At 34.8% G+C, this 22,351-nt stretch overlaps 3 protein-coding genes across 3 annotated transcripts; 2 read left to right on the forward strand and 1 right to left on the reverse strand.

Annotated features, from left to right (window-relative positions):
- Window positions 1-248: 248 nt before the first annotated feature.
- On the forward strand, window positions 249-1,462 carry LOC128995425 (peptide deformylase 2-like). Its single transcript, XM_054420440.1, has one exon. It carries the CDS (start codon window positions 412-414, stop codon window positions 1,069-1,071), a length of 660 nt encoding a protein of 219 aa, XP_054276415.1. The 5' UTR covers window positions 249-411; the 3' UTR covers window positions 1,072-1,462.
- Window positions 1,463-2,930: 1,468 nt separating this feature from the next.
- On the forward strand, window positions 2,931-4,575 carry LOC128995293 (peptide deformylase 2-like). Its single transcript, XM_054420267.1, has one exon. It carries the CDS (start codon window positions 3,125-3,127, stop codon window positions 3,713-3,715), a length of 591 nt encoding a protein of 196 aa, XP_054276242.1. The 5' UTR covers window positions 2,931-3,124; the 3' UTR covers window positions 3,716-4,575.
- A 4,592-nt stretch (window positions 4,576-9,167) lies between these two features.
- Window positions 9,168-19,911, reverse strand: LOC128994602 (ZZ-type zinc finger-containing protein 3). The gene is made up of 8 exons (XM_054419263.1): window positions 19,807-19,911; window positions 16,363-16,634; window positions 15,868-15,984; window positions 15,493-15,687; window positions 14,904-15,006; window positions 14,502-14,620; window positions 10,967-11,185; window positions 9,168-10,191 (listed from the first exon to the last, which is right to left on the reverse strand). Exons 2-8 carry the CDS (start codon window positions 16,612-16,614, stop codon window positions 9,943-9,945), a joined length of 1,254 nt encoding a protein of 417 aa, XP_054275238.1. The 5' UTR covers window positions 16,615-16,634; window positions 19,807-19,911; the 3' UTR covers window positions 9,168-9,942.
- Window positions 19,912-22,351: the final 2,440 nt, after the last annotated feature.

The raw sequence follows: 22,351 nt of genomic DNA on the forward strand, positions 1-22,351 counted from the left end.
AAACATTGAATAAATATATGCAATCTCATCCATCAAGCCTAATCAAAGGCCATGATAATTTTTTTTTTACATCAATGAAATAATATACGTAAATTGGATCTGTAAAAAAATCATGTAGAACCATACTCATTCACTCTGACTACATTACAAACTGTTTATTTTTTGGGTAAGTATTCACTTTCAAGATAATAATCTGACAAAAATAAATAACCATATTATCTTATCAAGATAATTAATGGACGAGTGTGTTTGCTCTCACTTCATCAGTTAGCAAGTTGCTACAGTTTACAAAATGTAATTTAATGACGCAGAAGTGACAAGAATGACTCTAACACAAATGACTTACTTGGATTACAATTTTCAAGTTTAAAATTGAAACGGATTGAATTTAACACTGAACCTACATTTGAAATGTATGACAAACTCAAAGTAGGCAGATTTTTGAGAGATTACATTGTTGCGGATTTGGACGATCTAGACGCAGTAGCGGACACAACGTTGAGAAAAGTCGCCGATCCTCTCAAGTTTCCGTTGTCTTACGAAGACAAAGAGGACATCCTCGATCTCCATTGGAGGTTTGACAGTGGAAGGGATGGGATCGTGGGGCTCGCCGCACCTCAGGTAGGGTTGTCCAAACGGATAATCATGATAGGAATAAGGGAAGATATGGCTGAACAAATGGAAACTCAAATGTTTGAAAAAACAGTTTGGGTCAATCCGAGATTCTACAGCCCTGACGAAGAAATTGAAGAGGGTTGGGAGCAGTGTAGGTCCGTTAAAAACTACGTCGGCCTCGTGCCCCGTTACAAGAACGTTGTTTACAGCGGGTTTCACGAGGATGGTCGGCCAATCAGAGGTAGAGCTAGTGGGTTCGCAGCAAGAATTATCCAGCATGAGATCGATCACTTGGATGGCAAACTGTTTATTGATCGTATTCCGAGAGAAAAATTGATGACGGAAGACGAGTACATGAAGGAGTTTCATAGTCCAGATGAACGGATGGAGAAAGAAATTGATGGTCCGTCAGTACCAGCGTTCCCTAAGTTTGAATCTAAGTTTGCCCTTTGCTGATTCAGAAGCTGAGTGAATCCAAGACGCTGCAACTACAAATGAAGACAATGGAAAGATCATGGTAAGAGTAAGAGTGGGAACAGTATACTGTACTTGATCAAGAAATGAGCATCAATATTGTCAATACATTCCACTTCCATAAGGGGAAAAGTTATGTCGGTTTGAGTTATATATTATTGCTAAAAATTAAATATGCAGTAAACATTTTTGTGTTTGTGGGTTTTAAAACTACACAATCAAAAATGTTACATTTAGTGAAACGACAAGACCAACTTTACACACAACTTTTTTTAATTCAACTTAAGCTCTAAATCAGATTGAGAAAAAATCTACTTTCCTCGTATGAATTGGTTATGATTTCTTCAATCAGATTAAAAGAACTGGTCATATTAAGGCATTAAACATCATTAACAACATTTAGAAATAGGGATGACCATCATAAAGTTGGACAAATCACTAATAGCACTATGTTAATGATTCTGTATTTCTCATTTATAGGTGGTTATTCAAGAGAATTAAGATACAAATAAAAATTATTTTGTGGGACCAAATAATTCAAGCTTAAAGTAAAAAATATGTGACTTTTTATGTTTTGAGTTGTATCTAGTTCTCAAGACGATTTGTCTACAATATTTATAGTATATTACTAGCAGAAACAATATTAGACTTCTTAAGGACTTTTTTATTTGAACAAACTACAAATAGTTAGTTACTTTCCGCCTCAAAATCAAACATTCAATAGCTGTCTAGATGGATTCAAACATACAGTATTCGCCGAGTCTTGAATTTTTGACTATTGGCAAACATTTCATTATTTCATTGATCAATAATAGTGTAAAACATCTATAAGAATTGTATCTTGATACATATTTCAATTTAGTCCCTTGAACGTTTTACCATTTTGTTCCACTGTAACCACTTTAAATGGGATGGGAACTAAATATTTTATTGTGATTGGGAAATGAACGGTTACAGAAAAAAATCATACCAGTCAGATAAAAACATCTTGAACTAAAAAATCAACACATAATAAAAATACCCCCGCCGCAGCAAACCTGCAGACTAAGCGAATTTCCATTTGCCTGATTGGATTTACACTAAAATGTCTCCTTAAAAATATCACATTTATTCCCTATTTAAATAGAATCAGTTTAACACATACTTAGGTTTGCTGCAACAGGGAGGGTAAAAGTGTTTTTTATGTAAAATGTTAATAGTTAGTAAGAAATAAAAACATTTTCTAAATTTGGGCAAAAAATGTTAATAAACAAGCAAACTACAACAGTTTACTTATTCTCCATAAGAATAACATGGGAATTTTAAATTTACAATTTTTTGAAATTTTCTCCGTAACCATTAGGTGCGTTATAACACTTATAACGCTTTATATACTAAATTATTTGTTTTTTTAAGTTCTACAAAATAGTTTGGAAAGAAATTGCAAAATTTTATGTTTTTTGAGTCAAAAGTGGGAAAAACCCATTTTTACCCCATAAAACCCCCCATAAACCCCCGTTCCCATGGTCCGATCATGCTGGTTCGCGAACTCGTTCGAATAAACGTAGGTTTACACGTTTGTACCAAATTTCATCAAAATCGGATCGTTTTTGCTCGAGTTATCGCGCTAACGGACACATATATAAATATATATATATATATAAATATATATATATGAATTTGAACGGATGGTGTTTTTGGCCTCTAGGGACCTCAAAACGAAAAAAAAAATCGGTCCCGGGTCCAGGTCTTACCATGAGTACTACGGTAATAGCTTATTCCCTATATAGGAAATTCGCTAAAAAAAATAAATGATACAGTGTCAGTGTGTTGGGAAACAAGTTAACTTAAAAATGAAATGTAGACTTGTAGACCAATTAAGATAACTTAGATTACAATTAATGAGATAAAGAGACGATAATATAACAGTGGAACAAGTCTTAGTGTTGAAATCTCAGGTCATTGTCTCGTTTGGTATACAGAATGTATCAGAAAATAGCAGTGATCACATTGTGGGGCTGTCAGTGACTAACTTTGTGTCAAAGTGAACAGTGAAATGGATAAGTTTGAAGTGGACGCTTGGAAAGATCTTCCTCTACCCGACTTAGTTGTCGCCGACGTTAACGACCTTACAGCGATCAAAGACACTACGATAAGATCCAAAGCAGCTCCTTTATCATTCCCTCTCTCTGACGAGGACAAAAGAGATATTTATTTCCTCGTTAAAAAGTTCCAAGGAGAAAATGAAATTGCAGGACTGGCCGCGCCCCAATTAGGTATTCCCAAACGAGTTATCGTTTTTGAAGTGAAGAACATTTACGAGGGACAGAGACCGTTTCCTTTCAGTATTTGGATAAATCCGTCGTTTGAAAGGGTGGGTAACAAAACGGATATTGACTATGAGGAATGTTTCTCGGTGAAGGACTTTGCCGGGCCGGTGCGACGGTGGTCGAGCGTGAACTACCAAGCTTACGACACGGACGGTCGGCTGATAGAAGGTGTGGCACAAGGAGTGGCGGCTCGCGTTATACAACACGAGACCGACCATCTTGATGGCAAACTGTTCATCGACTACGTTCCTAAAGACCAACTAGTTACAAGGGATGAGCTTCTTAAACTAATGGAGCAATTTAAGAACATGGAATAAAAGTATTTAGAAATTATTATTTACGAGAACTATTTATTTTTTCTGGAGTAAATTTAACTAATTTATTTAAACTAGAACATATTAAGACTGACATTTTTGTATTGTTGGTAATATTTTCTGCCTCATACATTTTTTGGTCGGTTTTTATTATTTTACCGATAAAATTAAAGACGTCTTCCAGCATTACTTGATGTATTAAGAGTAACACTGTAATTATTTTGAATACTGTATTTTGTGTAGATATATCAATTATGTGTTTGAAGACATAGTTTTTCCATGTAATATCTCCAACATAATGCTACTAATTAAGTTATTTATTCATTTTGTTTTTTATTTATTATTTTCAAATCTTGGCTGAATGTGATCATGGAATATATATACTCAGTCTGTTACAAGATATTGTATCTCTACCACTAAAAATAATTTCAGGTTCTTTTTTCATACATATAATATTTAGACAAATTTGTTGATTAAATTCAAAGTATTTAAAATGTTCACAAATAATGCATATCAAAGTTTTTAGGCTCAAAACGGTAAAAAATTATTTTTTTGTAAGTTTATGTACATTTATTGTGAGGTTTTAGAATTTCACAAGAGATGTATAAACCCTCTCAGTTTTGATACATGTTTATTTTATAAGGTAGGTATTGCAGATTACGAAACGGCACACGGAAGATTTCTCAGGTGCCATTTGACGTCACTAACAGCTGACGTCACTTTGAGGGAACACCAATACCGCAACGATACGGTTAGAGCAATCGGCCACGGTGGAGCAGTGGATAGCGTTGCGGGCTGATAATCAGAACGTTCCGGGTTCGAATTCCGCCGGCGGCACTATCTTTTTATCAACAATTTTTTCATATCAGCAAGTTTGGTTAGGTTATGAAAGTTTAATTTTATAATTGAAAAATTATAAAATTGAATTTTAGGCAATTATAATTTTATTTTATTAACAAAGATATTTTTTAGATTAGTAAACCTTTATTCGATTTTTCCATTATCAGCACGTTTGGTTAGGTTATGACAGTTTAATTTAATAATAGAAAATTATAAAACTGTCTGTTTCTTCAGACGCAGCAGTTAGTGACGTCAAACGGCACCTGAGAAATCTTCCGTGTGCCCCACCGTTGCAGATTATATGTGTGTACAGTACTTTGACTGCTAAATACTTTTGCCTTATTAAACACATTCAAAGATATTTTTAACCTTTTTAATGTCAACAAATAAATAAGTTTTATAAAAAGTTTGCTTATTTATATGTCCTTATAGTTCCACTTTCTTCTCTTTTTTTCTCTCGGAAAACTCTAGTTTTCTGTTCGGTTGATTCTTTTATATAGAAAACGGCAACACTAAGTAGAACTGTGTGTTTATCCATTTTAACTTTACTGTTAGTAGGTCCATTATCTTAATTATCATACGATCTTCAGTAAAATTAGTTAAAAGATATCTTTTGACATTGGTTCATTTTAAAACAAAATTGCGAGATGTAAGTGAAGAAGAGTGCTTATGTATTAATTAGCATTTCAAACTATTTTATGATTAAATGCTCTATTGCACTTATTATTAGGTATTAAAACACATCAGTTATGTATACTTTCATTAATGTATATTTTAAATTTATTAGATCTACAAATAAAATTGTTGCAGATAAATTACTCAGCAATAAAATTATGTGTTTGTAAAATATAAAACTGGAAGTAAATTCAATTTTGTTACTTCTGTCTCTACAATCAAATGCAAAATGAAAAGAAAGAGAAGAAAACTGGAATACATTAAGGCTGACTTGGAAAACCCAGACTCAATCAACAACAAAATACTCCGAACTGCCGCATCGCCACTTGAGTTCCCACTGAAAAAAGAAGACAAGAAAGATATCAAAGCGTTAATAGAGAAATTCATTGACAACGATCAACACGAAGGATTAGCTGCAACTCAGTTTGGAATTTTCAAACAAATAATCGTCTTCGGCTTTGAGAAAGGCTCCTACCACAATCACGGTGCGCCCCGTACGGTTTGGATCAATCCTTCGTACGAGAAAGTGAACGAGAAGATGTCGGCGGAGAGCGAAGTGTGCTACTCGGTCTGGGGGAAGGTCGGACCAGTGAGGCGTCATAGGAGGGTGAATTACAAGGCGTACACACCTGACGGAGAACTGATCGAGGGACAGGCTAAAGGGTACATGGCACGAGTGATTCAACATGAAATTGATCACTTGAACGGGATATTGTTCATCGACAAGGTGATTGAAGGCAAACTGTTCAGCCTGAGGGAATGGCTCTTCAAGCATGATAAGTTGGGTGAGAACGACACGGATGAAGATTTATACTTAAGATGGTGATTCGGTGTTTACAAGTGGACATAGTGAAGTGAATAGAACACAATACTTCCAAGATAAAAAAATGTTTAAATACCTGGATGTAGTAATCTCTGTTACTGTGTTAGCAACTAATTTTGATTTCTAAGAGGAACTATCTTCGAGCAATACTTGTCTAAATTAATCACAATTGAAGGTTACATTGATGGTTTTGAAGGTTGAAGATGTTCATGTATTACAGAAAAATTAAAAAAAGAATTACACAAGTGACGTGACTGTGCAGGATATAAATTCTAGAGAATTCTTTTCTATTTTATTTTAAATATTAGTCTTTTGATGATTTTAAGCCTAATTTGGTCAAATTTTAAGAAAACCGTTGTTACATTACATTTGGGTACCTACGGACCAGATCTTTTGTGCGAAGTAAGACATGTCCAATAAATCATAAAACAGAATGGACGCATTAAAAAACTACGCCTGTCCTTACACAAAATTATTAAAACACAGTTGTATAAGGAACAATTAATTATGTTCTTTTATTGTGTATCTGTTAGCACTTGGACTGTTGTTTTCACAGTTAAGCAAGCTACTCTTTCCTTTTCTATTCCTCAATACAATAATAATATCTGTATAGCACCAAACAAACAGGTACTTAATGAAATATAATTAAATTTATAAGTTCAACAAGGCCATTATATAATAATTTTATTTTATTAATAATAATGGTTTAATTTACCTCTGTCAATATGGTCCTTGCGTGTAGTTTGTCACTACTGCAGTTTCGTGCTCGTGGAGCACATCTTCAGGTGAAGGTCAAAAAGTTAAAACATTTTCCTCACGTGAAGGTCGTCAATTTTTGAAAACACACCGAAAAACACATAACACACGAACGGTACGAAAAAAAACATTTATAAACTTGGCCAATACATTAAAAACGTTACACACGGGGTCCGGCGCCGGTAGAAGACAAGTCATGACTGACGTGTGCCGTAGTCGGTAGCCCCTTTAAATTGGGCAAACATCACGCTCTTTTGCAACTAGATTTAAGGAACATTTACCTAGAAAGAACTCCAAATCAGCTTTTGCCAACCATATCATTGATTCAAACCATAGCTATACCGACATACAAACAAATTTAGAAGTAATGCATACTTGTCATAAAAGTAAATACATGGATACCATCGAGGAATTTGAGATTTACCGAGCAGCTAAAGTACATCCAAACCATATTTTAAACGAACAACTCTCATTCCAGTCTAACATTATTTATAATACCGCCATTCACATCCTGGAACAAGACCAAAGAAAATGTTCTGATAAGAGAAGTGAGGATGGAAGGGCTACCGACTACGGCACACGTCAGTCATGACTTGTCTTCTACCGGCGCCGGACCCCGTGTGTAACGTTTTTAATGTATTGGCCAAGTTTATGTTTTTTTTTCGTACCGTTCGTGTGTTATATGTTTTTCGGTGTGTTTTCAAAAATTGACGACCTTCACGTGAGGAAAATGTTTTAACTTTATGACCTTCCCCTGAAGTTGTGATCCACGAGCACGAAACTGCAGTAGTGACAAACTACACGCAAGGACCATATTGACAGAGGTAAATTAAACCATTATTATTGTTGCTGTATGGTCCAGAGACCACATCATGAAATTTATTTTATTCACTAGCGCTTTCAGAAACTATGTTTCCATCTTCAGGCACTAAGATGGAAACATAGTTTCTGAAAGCGCTAGTGAATAAAATAAAATTATTATATATTGGCCTCGTTGAACTTATAAATTTAATTATATATTTCGTTATCAATTGCCAATATCTCCAATATAAGTTATTAAACAGGTACTTGTTTCTTTACTTGGCTTGTGGACAAAGTGGTGTCACAAGTTGTATTTTCACTCATACACAAGGTGTTATATGAACCAAACAAATCCTTACAAGAGAAAATCTAATCCAACCAAACAAATTTAATAAAAAATGGAAAGCAATAACAATCATAGTTAAGTAAAGGCTACTTGCTAATGTAATAAATTTGTTATAAGTTAGTGTAGTTAATATATTTCTCTGCAACAATGTTTTAGTTTTTTGGGAATGGACTCCTATTTTGACAAAACATGTCATCATGATTGACATTGACAAGTTTAGTCCACAAAAGTATTTGATAATTGATAAATAAGTAATTTAATCACGCAGTAATGACGAAGACGGGTATGGAAAAACATTCAACACTTCTGAGTCAAAACTGTTTTATTCACAACTTTAACATGTTTATATTTTATAGAAAATAAAAAAGTAACAAAACTTGTACTACTACTAACCTAATACTAATAAACTAATAACCTAGATCATGTTTGAGTACACACTTGTGGTTAACAGACGTCGAACATTCAAACTTAAAATATCTTTGGTGTTACTTTTTTTTATTTGACTTAGTAATCTGTAAGCTGCTTCAAAAGAAAGTACCTGCTGTCAAGGCCAAGTTGATGGCACGTCTTCAGTCGTACAAGGAAGAAACTGGCCGAGACTTCTTGTACTATGGTGAGCCTCTGGAGCTCACAATTGAGGTGAAGGAGCTTGAAAGAGAGAGCTCCAAATCGACTGAGAGAGTTCTACGGAAAGCAGCAAATAATGCTGACAACTTAATGAAAAGTCGAGTAGGACACCAAACAATGGCAGGAGTAAAGCGACGAGCTGCGGTGACTCCCCAAACTCAAGACCAAACAAAAGCAAGGAGGATTGAAACTGCTGTTTCGTCATCGGCTAAGTCAACATCATCTGCCTCTTCATGCAAAGCAACTTTGGTACGAAAAGAAGAGAACACAGCGGGAGTTAGAGCCTACCTCACTACTCCAACTCCGAGGAAAAACCGAATGGCAGCCACGAGCACTCCACAAAACGGAGCATATTGAGAAATCCAAATATATGGCACACAACTCAACGAGATGTGAGCGTCAAAGAGCTTTAAGACCAAAAAATCTCAACCAGACTCGAACAGTTGTGGAAAAAACAATATTGTAAAGAATGTAAATAATAGAATATAGTTATCATTGTTTTTATACACATAAATTTAATGTAGAATAGAAATAAAACCTATGAACGTTTAAAAAAAAAAAAAAAAAAAAATCTCTAGGAATATTTCCGCAGAATATTCCAATACAGTATTAATTAATACATTTTTTACATAAAGATTTGGTCTATTGTCTATTGTAATAAACTTAGTACTAAGTAATGATAACTATGTAATGTAATGACTAAGTTAATGAAAATACTGTGAAATTAGACCGGAAAACATAAATAAGACGGATGAAACCTTTTTACTAACCCTTTTAATCAAAAAGGCTATATTAATTATGATGAAAATAATGAATTAAGTCTAAAATACGGTATTTATTTATCAGGAGGAACTCTTAATTTAATATTTTAAGAGATCAAGCACAGACCAACTTGCACAAAGAAAACTTTTGCTAAGCACTAAGTATAACATTATGACAAGTAACTTTTTACTGTGAAAACGTAAACTAAACTGGAAAACATAAAGGACGGATGAAACCTTTTATTTACTAACCCTTTTAATCAAAAAGGCACTAATTATCACCTAACAAGTAATGACTTAAGTCTAAAATAGTTGCGTTTCAGAAGGAACACTTATCCATATTCCAGGAGAGAGATAAGGCACAACTAACATCCACAAAGAAAACTCTAAATAAAAACATTCTCAATAGCATTTCACAAACGAAACAATTTAGCCTACTTTTTTCAAGAAACAATCTATAATATATTCCAAGAAGTTTGTACCCTCTTTTAACCATTTCCTTATCCAGATTGGAATTATACCTTTGTGGAGACTAAACTTATTCACTTATAGGCCTTACTCATTTAGCTTACCGGATACCTCTCTCCATAATACAATTTGACTAAACGACATTGGTGGTGATGAAGTTCGGGTCCAGATAGTTGGTGCTCTTGAAAGAGTCTGGAGTGTAGTCCGGATCCCAGTGGGTGAGAGACGGGTTGGACAGAGGTTCCAGGGGGTGCGAGGGCGGGTGGATGGGAGAAGTGATCTTCAGTTGGTGGATGGCACAGTCGGAACACAGACTGACAGCGGAGCACACCAGACAGCGCCAACGAGTTCCAGGCAATGGAATTTTAGAACATCCGGCGCACTGCAAAATGAAATTAGATCACCAAAATGTAGAGTTGATAATGTTGTTATGTAATGCGTTCTTGTCATGTCTGGAGTGTTCTGTTTGGTGTTCCCCAGGGTACAGTTCTCGGTCCTATTATTATTTTTATAATTTTATTTACTACACCAGTTAAAAACCATAGTTTCCATATTATGATCATACAAAATCTCTGTAGCTGTTATTTAAATAATTGAGGGTAGCAAAGAACAGGAAGAATGATTTCATACTAAGAAAGAAAACTGAAATCTGACCAGATGAAAAATTTATGGGAGAATAGAAGACAGATTAAAATTACTTAAAGTCGTCCGATGTTGGCTATAAATTAGAAAAAAATAAACAGGAATTTTTAGTTGGTTTACAAACAGTACTAAGGACGAATCCTACAAAAACCTATGGCTGGCTGCTCATCATAGTTGGTTAAATGGACTGGATACAAAACTGATTCATTGTGCAAAACAAACATTGCAGTATTGCATAGTTTAATTTCTAGGCACTAAAGCTGTATGAAACATCACAAAGGTACATTTTCTACAACAAGTCCTTCTGCAAGATTAAAGAGACACATGAATGGCAATTAGTTCATTTTTATTAAAGTGGTATTTTATTTTGTAACCTCAGTTTTTAGATGACTGGCCAAAATAACTAAGACAATAAAATGAAACGGAGTGCAACTTATGAGACAACCATGTAAATAATCCTGTGTATTTAATAATTTTTTTTTTAATTGTTTGTAAGATAAAAAATTATCTAATACCTTGATTCCTGCATGGGAGTACGGGGACAATACAGCATCCTTCTTTTTGAAACCAAGAATTTTTTCAATCAATTCCGCTTTCATGGCGGTGGTCAAAACTGTCAATTCCGTCATTTCTTCTATTTCTTCTTGACAGCCGTCTAGTAGCTGGGGAGCTCCAAGGTGCTGAGTTGGGAAAAATGTAGATTTCCGTCCATGTGAATGGTTCTTTCTTCTTTTCTAAAAGCGTTTGATGGTTTTAAAAACAGTAAGCCTATAGGCCTATAATTGAAACACTTCATGTTACCTAGTTTTAGCACCTACTTTGGATGAAGTAATATACATTTTTGATGTTGAACAGTCTTATCTACTTTTTATCTCAAAGAAAACACTGTTGGTGAGCCCTCCAGAGTGCAATTGAGGCTGCAGCTGCTAAACTGGCCTATCTTAAAAACTGATGTTTTGAGATAATCGCTGTTAAAAGTTTATAGGTTATGTTTGGCTCTCTGAGTTGGTAGTTGTCTATGATAACAGGGCCTGGTGACACCAGCTGTCTTTCAGAGTCATACCAACCAATCAAACTGAAATACAACATTCCAAGTAATCAAACATTATACTAGAAGACACGAAGAAGCAAAATGTCGATTCTCCTCTCAAACTGGCTGTCCAAAGTTTTACACAAAAGCCCTTGGTTAGGTTATGTTTGGCTGCTGTCAGCGTTGGCACTCTCCATGCTAAAAGGGCCTAGTGACACGAGCTGTCTTTCAGAGTCATACCAACCAATCAAACTGAAATACACCATTCCAAGTGATCAAAGATTATACTATAAGACATAAGGAAGCGAAATAGCGAATCTCATCTATAAGGGCCCATCTCAACATAGGCCCCTTTAGCATCCAGTGGCGTAACTACGGGGGGGGATGAGGGGGATAGAACCCCCCCCAAAGGCAAAAAAAAAAAAAAAAAAAAAAAAAAACTTAATAACCTACTCCATAATGAACATTGTTCTCAGAGGGTGGATCAGGAATTGTTGCGGGTAGTTTCATAATCTTTGCGAATAAAATCGGGGATTTCCAGTGGCAATTACGTGGGAAGTCATCATATTAGGTTGGCAACACTGCCGCTCATGCGCTGTAACTGTAAGTTTAGTTAAGTTCCCGCTCAGTCTGTTCTGGGTCTGGCGCGTTTCCCTGTGCTTGTCGCCTGTGTGTTACTTGTTGTTCAGTGATGATGTGTTCTGTTGTTCTGTTCACAATGTCTAAGAGGAAAGCATCATCATAGCAAAGCTTAATAACAGATTTGTTTAGAAAGCGTATGGTAACTAAAACCATTGACTAAGGAAATTTCCCTTGTCTGTGCTAAAACTGAGCATTGAGCATACTGAAAGTGATGACAGTTCCTGATAACAAACAAAAACATTCTGCCTTGCTTACTTTGCGAAGACGCGTGGTGTAGGGGCGGGTGGGGGAGGGGAGGGGTATCTGGTGCCTGGGGAGGTTCACTCTTTCCACCCGATAATTTTACCTACAGTCAGGGTCATCGCACGAAAAAAAATATTTTGGGGGAGAAACTGAATTTCCCAACTATTTTACTCGAACTAACCCAACTTTAATAGGCTACACGAATTTCACAACTATATTAATATCAAGTTTTAACAGTTAGTAGCCGAAGGATATTATTTTACGTTTAAATCCTCTTTACAGCTGACATACACAAATAACAAGAAATTAAGGGCTTTCTCACAATACTGGTTTTGACTGTCAATCTTCATTGTTGATTGTGTTTTAAGTGTCTTAACAAATGTCTCAACAAACTGTAGGTCTACTGATCAATAATACATTAAGTTTTCAGCCTGTCAAAATCGATTTGAAATAAAAATTCAGTAGATACGGCTCTTCGCGCGCAGCACAGAAGGCTACAGTACAAAAACAACTTAACGATAATTTGTTCGTTTGTTGTGTTGTGGTTTTGATTTATTAGTTACTTACTATTTCCTGATACTGACCGGCCAGAAACAGCCTCAACTGGGTAGATTTTTGGAGTTCTTTTGAACGTTCTTTACACCTCATGAATGCCTGAAAAAGCGAGTTTGGAGTTCGAATTTTTCAAAATTTTCCCCGGACCCCCCTTTTTGCTGGGGGGTATTCCATACCCCCCAGGCCCCCCGGTATTGGGGCTCCTCCATCCCCCCCCAAAGCCATGTTCTAGTTACGCCACTGTTAGCATCTACACCCTCAATTATTGAATTTTACTACTCTCTTCAGTTACTATGGCTGTAATGAGTACAAAATATACTATAATTCATTAAGTTTCCCTTTTAGTTGGAAGTTTTCTAGAGTTGGAGTAACAAAACTTGTTCAGCATCACTCTAGTGGTTAAACGAAACTAGTTTTATTTCAATAATTGCCGCAACTTTAACACAGTATATGGAAAGTCAACTTTGTATCTTGAATCTCAAGAGTTGAAGTTTAAAAATAGCTTAAGACATTAATCTGTTACATTACTATCACTCCTAGACATTATCATTATATACTTGGTTTTTTCTTGACTGTTTTGTTTGATTTTTATGGTCGTTTTATTTGCTTGAAGGATTCTTCCTAACAACTATCCAACGAATGTTCAAAATATTTTTCCTACAGTCACCCGACAAATTTGCCTTCCTTGTACTGTTTATAGTACAGAAAGCTGCTAATTGCTGCATATTTATACTTTGTCGTACGGTTTATATTGACAATGTCACCTGTTTTTGTAGCTTATGCTATGTAATCTGTAAAACGTTTATGTGACAATAAAGATATATTTATTTATTTATGTTTATACTTTGTCGTACGGTTTATACTTTGGCGCACATCAGGATTCCAACGAAAAAACACAAAAAAGCGTGGTTCTATTATGCACGTAATCCGTGTACGCTTGGAAATAGGTTGGCAACACTTAAAGATAATAATACTATGAGCAGCTGATTGACTATTATAACTACGATTTAACCTGTCATTTTGTGTTTATAGTTTCAGTATTTCTGAACTTTCTGGACTTTTCTTTTAAACGTTTTTAAAACATTCTTACGATCTTAATAAACAAGAAAATACCTTCGAAGCATTTTTTTAGGCGCGGAAACCACTGTAAATTACAAAAACTTACGGAACTATATTCTCAAGTCGCGGAGCACATTTCTTGCCGAGGAAAAATAGCGGAGTGATACGGACCAGGTACTACTTTCTCTAGGGCACCTATTTGTGTTGCCAGCTGAACCTAAAAACGTGTTGTATAGTGTTAGAAAGACTAATTATTTTTATGCTCTATAGTGACTGTAGGAAAAATATGTAACACGAGTGCAAAAGGCCTTTGCCCACTAGTTACACAAATAACTATTGAGGAATATAATGTCAGTAAAAATTAATCACAGTTTTTTTCCACAACCTCCATTGTTCACCACAAGCAAGGCATAAATTTAAGTTCTTACACAGTTTATTTAATTACCACAAACTTTTATTAGGCAAGATGTGTCATTCGCTTATAATAAGAAGCAGCTTTAATTGTAGGCCTATTCACTCACCTTGCACATAGTCATGTAGTTTGTTTTCAACTGGTGACCTGGAATCGGCAAACCCGCTTTGTTGAGTTTCTTAAAGTATTTCTGCACCCTGCTGCAGACCTGCTTGGTAGTTCTGTTACCTAAATTCAACATATCATGTGAAAATTCAACGTCAGATCTCTGTAATCGTTTGGATGCCTTTAATTTTGAAAAAGAGTGTCATTAAAACAAGAATATAATAATTAACGCAGAACAAGTCGTTGTTGGCATTAGCAATTAATTGACAAATAGAATACATTAAGCTTGTATTTTTATAAGGCGACACAAAAACCTAATATAACAGATTTATTTTCAGACAACCACACAAAAATTCTGAAAACAAAAATTTAAGATTTTAAAATCTATTATCATTTTGTTCATTACCTAAAGCTTGAGCTATTTTCCTCCAGCGGTTGTTTTCCTTCTTTTCTGGGGGGAATTCAACCAGCAATTCCTCTAACCGCAGTTGCTCTTCGGCCGTCCACAGCTGGAATAACAGATATAAGAATTATGCAAGTTAAAATATATTCCAATAATAGTACAATGCTCTACCACTAGATTAGTTCGCTCCCCAAATTTGCAGCAAATTGATTGGAGGGAATAACAAGATCATAAAAAATAATTAAAACACCATTGACAGGGATTCAGATTTAGTTATATTTTCAAATAGATTTTTATTCTTAACTCTATTCAGTTGAAAAAATGTTAAGTTGTACATGGATTGAAAATATAGAAATACCACTTTTTTAATACTTTTTAATCATGAAGAATGTTTACAAGAATAATGTGAACTAGAACTAATTTAGTACAAAATATACCAGCGCCTTCCAGAAAATTTGATAACTGAAATAATTTGCTTGAGATGATTCATGATAAATCACTATCTTAATCTACTAAAACATCCAATAATTTCAGAATTAAATTCCAAAGTAGCATTGACCTAAGTTACTGCAAAGTCAATTAAAACCCTTACTTGATTGAAGGTTTGAGGTTTAGTCTCATCATAAACTCTTCCTCGAACAGTGAGTTTGTCCGAACCTTCCTCCGTTACGTCACTGGTCACGTCTTCCTCCGTCTTCGTACACGATACTGACGGGTTGTTGGTTTCTCTTGCGCTGTCTCCTTCGGTGGGTTTGACACTGTATTTCGACCAATCTATCTCTGGAATCTGTAACAAAGAGTCTTAGACCTTAATCTTGTTTTCATTTTTAGTTAGTTTTCAACCATCTTTTATTATACTCTGATGTATTTCTTCGACAAACTTTTAAATTAACGGTGTAAAATGTTGTGTTGACATTTTAAACAGTGATGTAGTAAAAACATTTAATATTAAACCAGGTTACTGTACCTTAGCCATAGTTATTCGAGGAGGAATATCAGAACTTTCACCATTTACAAATTTACGTAAATACTCTCGGGGATTTTCTACCACTTTACGTTTCATGTTCTGTAGTTTTTCTATGTCCTGAAAAATAAAAATTATGAAATTGTTGTTAAAACATTAGAGGAAAATAAAGACAAATTCCCTTAAGCTGACAATAACTTACTGTATATAGGCCTACAAATAAAATAGACTTAATATTTGAGATTATTCAAATACCTGCATTTATGCAATCCAGAGTAATGCAATACCTAATACATCTAGTTTTTACTTACATCGTAGTCAACTTCAAGCTAGTACCGGCTACGAACTGGCTTAAAGATTACTACCATGTGACTCAAAACTAGTTGCCTATTTCAAAATTCTGGATTGTACGGATGAAGGTATTAGACTAATTCTTAGAGTTACAATCTGGAAACTAAAATTCAATAAAATAAAATAATATACTACTGGAATTCATACCTCTATTGTTTTAGCTCTCTGAGCTTCAAGCAGAGCTAGAGTCTTGAGCAGACTACGATAGTCCGAATTGCCCTTTAATGCCGCGGCGGCAGTTTGAAATTCAAATGCTCTTTCACTGTTGTTTTTAATCAACTCTATATCGTCTTCATCAGGCCCGTAATCTCCTTTAGTATACCAATCCGAGCCGGTGCTTTCATTGCCAGAGTTGTCCGACCCATCTTGACTCCGATCCTTTTCCATAGCTTCAGCCATTTTCAAATTAATGGCTTTATCTGTAAAGTAAGAAACAGGTGTTATTCTTTACTACTGTAGCAAAATTCATTTCTGCTTTTATATATGATTGTTACGGGGAAATTTTATAGCGTTTCTAAGTAGCTTTGTCAAGTGGTATGTTAACAAAAGTATCCATATTAAAAAAATGAAAATTATTTTGTAAGTTCATTAATAGTAGGTTAACTGGTAATATGGGATTCCTCCAGATTTTGTACATAAAAAAAGGTTCACAAGCTCTCGTCATTTGAGAAAGACTCTATTTTTACTAGGCCTCATCATAGTCGGCTACACTTTCAGATGCCCTTTACTATAGAAAACAGTATCAGTCAGGTTGAGTCCACTTCTGGCAGGTTACTAATTTTCTTAAATTTTTCCATCTCACGGTCACCATTAAATTAATTGGCCCTATTTCCTGGTTAATTATGTCTACAAAAAACTACTCTACGTAAAATTTGGGAACACCCCAAAGAAAAAATTCATACAAGCTCAAATCAGGTGACCTTGGGGCCACAAGATATCAAAGAACAGTAAAATTACCCTTCCTAGAAACACAATACGGCTGTTGAAGCCCTTGCAGTGTGCGCAGTGGATCTTGTTGAAAACAAATATAGGGTTCTGTCCCAACTGTGTCCTCAAAAAAGTGCTTAAGCATAGCAACACTTACAATTCACATCTTGGCAACAGTTTAAACACACAAGTTACAGAGTCCTAGGCCTAGCCTAAATCGTTATTCTTTGGATGGATCCCATTTTCCTCCAATTGTCAATTCATCTGAGCATTGAATTTGGTTGGAAACTATACCATGTCGTCTTAGATGAGAGGGAACTAAAATTAAGTTGCCTCTTTGCCATGATAACTTAAGCTTGCCATTACACACATACCCATCACATCATAGGCTTACATACAGTGTTTACCTTCCAATGTTCCATTGCTAACAAAATGGCACAACATAACTTCCAGCAATGAATTACAAACCTAACTTAACTCCGCCTCAAAAATTGTCGTAGGCCTACGTACATAGGCTACTAGGACTATCCACTAAAATAGACTGATTCCTGTCGTTCATCCTGTACTTAAGTTAGGCCTACTAATTTAAGTTAAAATAAATATAAATTTTCTTCATACTAGTTTCGATGGTATCGTTTGGTTAGTTAGGTTAGGTTAACCTAACTTAACTAGGCCTAACCAAACAATATATCAAATGAAACAATTGAATAATCGATATTTTCATTTGGTTGTTTTTGACAACAGATATGGAAGTCTACCATTGGTGTGAACCTGTCAATAACTCAGCAATAAGTAGTGTGCGCGCCTTATAAAATCTATTGCTGGCCGTTTTGTGGGAAAATACGGCTGCGTACCATACTTGGGAATAACGGATAGAAATTCTAACGAATAGCGCTATTCGTTCGTTTTTTTGACTAACTTCTATTTTATTCGTTAGTTTTTAAAAAGAGCTGGAAATAACTTCTACTCAGTTAGTTTAGTAGACAACGAATAGATAATATATTCGCTACGGTAGTTTTAAATCGTTAGCTTTTCTGGTCAGGCGAAAGTATTTCCAGTATGGGCGTGTTGCGTGCATACGTGAGAGGTCAGCGCTCTTGTGACAAACAACGTGGGGGGTGGGGAAAGAGAAAGTCAAAGTCCAGTCGCTTTGGTATGCAGCGGACCCGTGGGGCGAGCCAATGGCAGCCAATAACAATACCCCAAGCACCGAAGGGTGGGAAGGGGAAATGTTTGTTTGGTGATTGATATGTACTGTAATCTCAAGTGTCAAAACAATGTCTTCACTTCAGTCGATGATCAATATCTGACCGTAACAGGTGTTATTTTTTTGTTAGTTTCTTAGTTGTCTTGTTGTTATACAGGGTGTTTTTTTTAAAAACTTGCGTCTTTATTTATGTAAAAACCGCAATAGATAGAAATATGCAGTTTGCGGGAATCATCTATTGACGTAGGGGGCCCAATTGTTTTGAATTCTACGTTACATTCACATTCCCCCCTTTCCCCCCCTGCCCCCAACTTAATTTTTTTAAATAGCAAGGTACCCCTTGTGACATATCAAATAAAAGAGCATGAAAAAAGAAAATGTTTGATGAAAAAAAATTGAAAATCGGTTCACAAATTTGCGAGATATTTCCCCCTCCCCCTCCCCGGAACTTAATTTTTTTTTAATAGCAAGGTACCCCTTGTGACATATCAAATGAAAGAGCATGAAAAAAGAAATTTTTTGGTGAAAACAAAATTAAAATCGGCTCATGAATTTGTGAGATAATCCCCCCCTTTTCCCCTACCCATAACTTGTTTTTTAATAGCAAGGTACCCGCCCTTGTGACATATCAAATGAAAAATAAATTTCACCAAACATTTTCTTTTTTCATGCTCTTTCATTTGATATGTCACAAGGGGTATCTTGCTATTAAAAAAAATAAAGTTCCGGGGAGGGGGAGGGGGAAATATCTCGCAAATTTATGGGCCGATTTTCAATTTTTTTTCATCAAACATTTTCTTTTTTCATGCTCTTTCATTTGATATGTCACAAGGGGTACCTTGCTATTTAAAAAAATTAAGTTGGGGGCAGGGGGGGAAAGGGGGGGAATGTGAATGTAATATAGTCAATGATGTAACGTAGAATTCAAAACAATTGGGCCCCCTACGTCAATAGATGATTCCCGCAAATTGCATATTTCTATCTATTGCGGTTTTTACATAAATGAAGATGCAAGTTTTTAAAAAAACACCCTGTATATATTTTAGTGATAGTTAAATATTTTAAATACATAAGTTATTAAGATGAACAGTTTTAATTAAGTCGGAGAAGATTAATAATATTTGTTTGTAATGGCGGGCGAGTGTGATGTCAAGTGACCAATCTTAAGTGACATATTTCAACAAGTTGAAAAAATGAAAAGGGTGGAAACATGTTAAAATGTTTATTGTGTTTGTACCCAAAACAAAAATAATTAATAGTACGTTTAATAGTAGTTACATAGTAGTTACATAGTTAGTTAATAGTTAGTTAAACATAGTAAGGTATAGTAGTACGTTTTCTGTGCTTAGGCCCTAGGCCTATGTTAGAGAGTGAATATTAATAGTAGGCATATTTTAGCTAAAATATTGCTATATTTTTGTATATTTTGGAATAAAAGCAATATCACTTAGGCATACCTGTGAAAACAAGTCCGTTGAAACTGTAATTGTATTGTAATTCAATGCTTTAGGTTAGGTTTACTTGTTATCTTTCTTATCTGCTGATATGCTAATTTTTTTTTTATTCTTCATCTCTTTGTAATTTGTAGCCTAAAAGTTTTTTCTGTTGTCAACAAGTCACCACTGCCACTGACTGACTGTTGTCATTGTCACAGATTTAATATGATATGACATGTAGTTTCCTCAAAAGTTAATTTTGCATAGCCTCGGGCATAGATTAATAAAGCAAACTCTGCCCTTTTTCCGATGGATATATGTTTTTGACTAACTGATAGTTACATATAATTCAAGATCTAAAAACTCAGATAGACATACTTAACAAAACAATAAAATTGTAAACTATTTAAGTTATTGCGATTTTATTTTTTTTTATTTGTGAGTCTGCGTGATAAATATAATAAAATGCCTCATGCCTTGCCACTTATTTGTTTGATTATTTATAGTATGTTTTACCTATGAGTTTATTCACGGCGACCTTTAACTACAGGCCGCGGCCTGGTAGAATTGGCAACGTCGCAAGTGGTGTTGTTTAAGGACAGAAGTCCCATAAGATAACATGGCAGACAGGTGACATCAGCTAATTTAATTCGCACTTTATTGATTTAAATTCAAATTTATGAACATGAATTTATTAAAATATTGAAAATAAAACATACAGAATTGAAAACCAAAACAATATGAATTAAAAATATATATCTGTTCATTTTAAGCGGAGTCAATATTGTCATAGTCCAGTAACCAATCTATCGTAAATACACAAATAACATTAGCTGCTCCCAAGCAAAACAACTGTTACAACACCACTTGCGACGTTGCCACTTCGAAGGCCGCGGCCTGGGGCCCATTTCATAATAAAGTACAAACTAATATTATTAGTAAATCAGCTATGCAAATCTAATGGAAATTACAAGTTACAAGTTGTAGCTTGTAACTTGTAGTTTATTATGAAATGGGCCCCAGGGCCCTGTTTCATAAAACTACTAGTCTAGTAATTACTAGTTTAGTAAATACTAGTCCCGTATTTACTTGCCCTACTAATTTGTGTTTCATAAACGTTTTCATACCACTAGTAGATACTAGTGAATTTTACTAGTCACGTGACCAAAACTACTAGTCACGTGACCAACTTTACAAGGTAAACTTTCAAAACAAATTTCTAACCTCAATCACGGGTTTTCAAACCCTTTATAAAGGGGTTTAATTTTGTTTTCATTTGATACAAAAAGTAAATAGTTGTAGAAACGCAGTGTTTTCTTTTAATTAATAACTATATAAACACATAAGCAAAACAATCACACATTATTTATCAAACCGCTATTATTTATGTTCGCGGCGCGGCGTCGCGTCGCTGCAATCAACATGGCGATTGTGGTAGCCGGGTAGGCCTAGTTGCGGCGCTCAACAGAGTTGGGTAAAAAAGTTGATCTGTTGCTGCCGCATTCGCTGTGATTTGTATAGTTTTTGTTTTATTCTGACATATAAGATTATGCTAACTATGAGTAAAGAAAAGAATGCTCGGATTTTGAATGTAATTAAATCGTGTAAGGACATTTTGTTTGGAACGTTTTCAAGTACCCTAACCTATGTTTTCAAATATTCGAATGCATAAGAATATTTGGGTTAAAAACCATTTGGTGATATTCTAATTTTGAGTCTACAAACCATGCCTAAACGTTTATTGATGTAACAAATAATTGCAACGCCGTTACAAGCAATGGAGAAGTAGGTTTTCAAGTATAGTAAAACATGGCATATGCGCTGTTGCAGGGCGTAGCTCAGAGGTAAAGTTTTCGCTTCTCATGTGGTAGGGTCCCTGGTTCAAATCCGCACCACTCACTATACTTTTTGTTCCATTAATTAAACTTTTACGTGTTTTTACATTTAAATAACAGCTCTAATCAACATCTAATTTTTTTATTACTTTGAATAACAAATTCAGAATACCAAAATGGATTAAAAGTAATGTTTTTATGTTAAGCAGTTCAGTTCAACGCCCAAAAATCAAATATAGGCCTACACAATTGTTCGTACATCACAGGGTTTTAGCTATTTAGGGAAGCAAATAATAAGCACCTCAAAAAATACAATAAAACTCCTCTTTAAAATTGTTTTACTATTATTTCATATTACAATGTCTTTAAATAAAACCGAGGGCCTTGGGTGTAAAATAATCTGATTAATGTTGCAATGTTGGATACATTTTTGTACATCTTTGTACGCAATACGGTATGCGGTTTTAATTTGGTTTCTCTCAAAGATTAAAAATCTTTTATCTGTGATAACTAAATAGTTGATATAACCATGAAATTTAACTCAAGTAAATTTAGAATAAAATTTCACAGAAATTGATAACTTATAATTATAATTATTATAATAGGGCGATTGTACATACATTATAAAATTCAATTTCACTCATTTTGTACTACGCCACATTTATTGATTGTAATTTACATTTAATAATTATCATTTTAACACTCACAGATCTATTTTTATCTTAAATTGC

This window comes from Macrosteles quadrilineatus, unplaced genomic scaffold, assembly GCF_028750875.1.
Source record: "Macrosteles quadrilineatus isolate MER2022 unplaced genomic scaffold, UCM_ALF_1.0 Scaffold_5__1_contigs__length_97177068, whole genome shotgun sequence".
NCBI lineage: Eukaryota > Metazoa > Arthropoda > Insecta > Hemiptera > Cicadellidae > Macrosteles > Macrosteles quadrilineatus.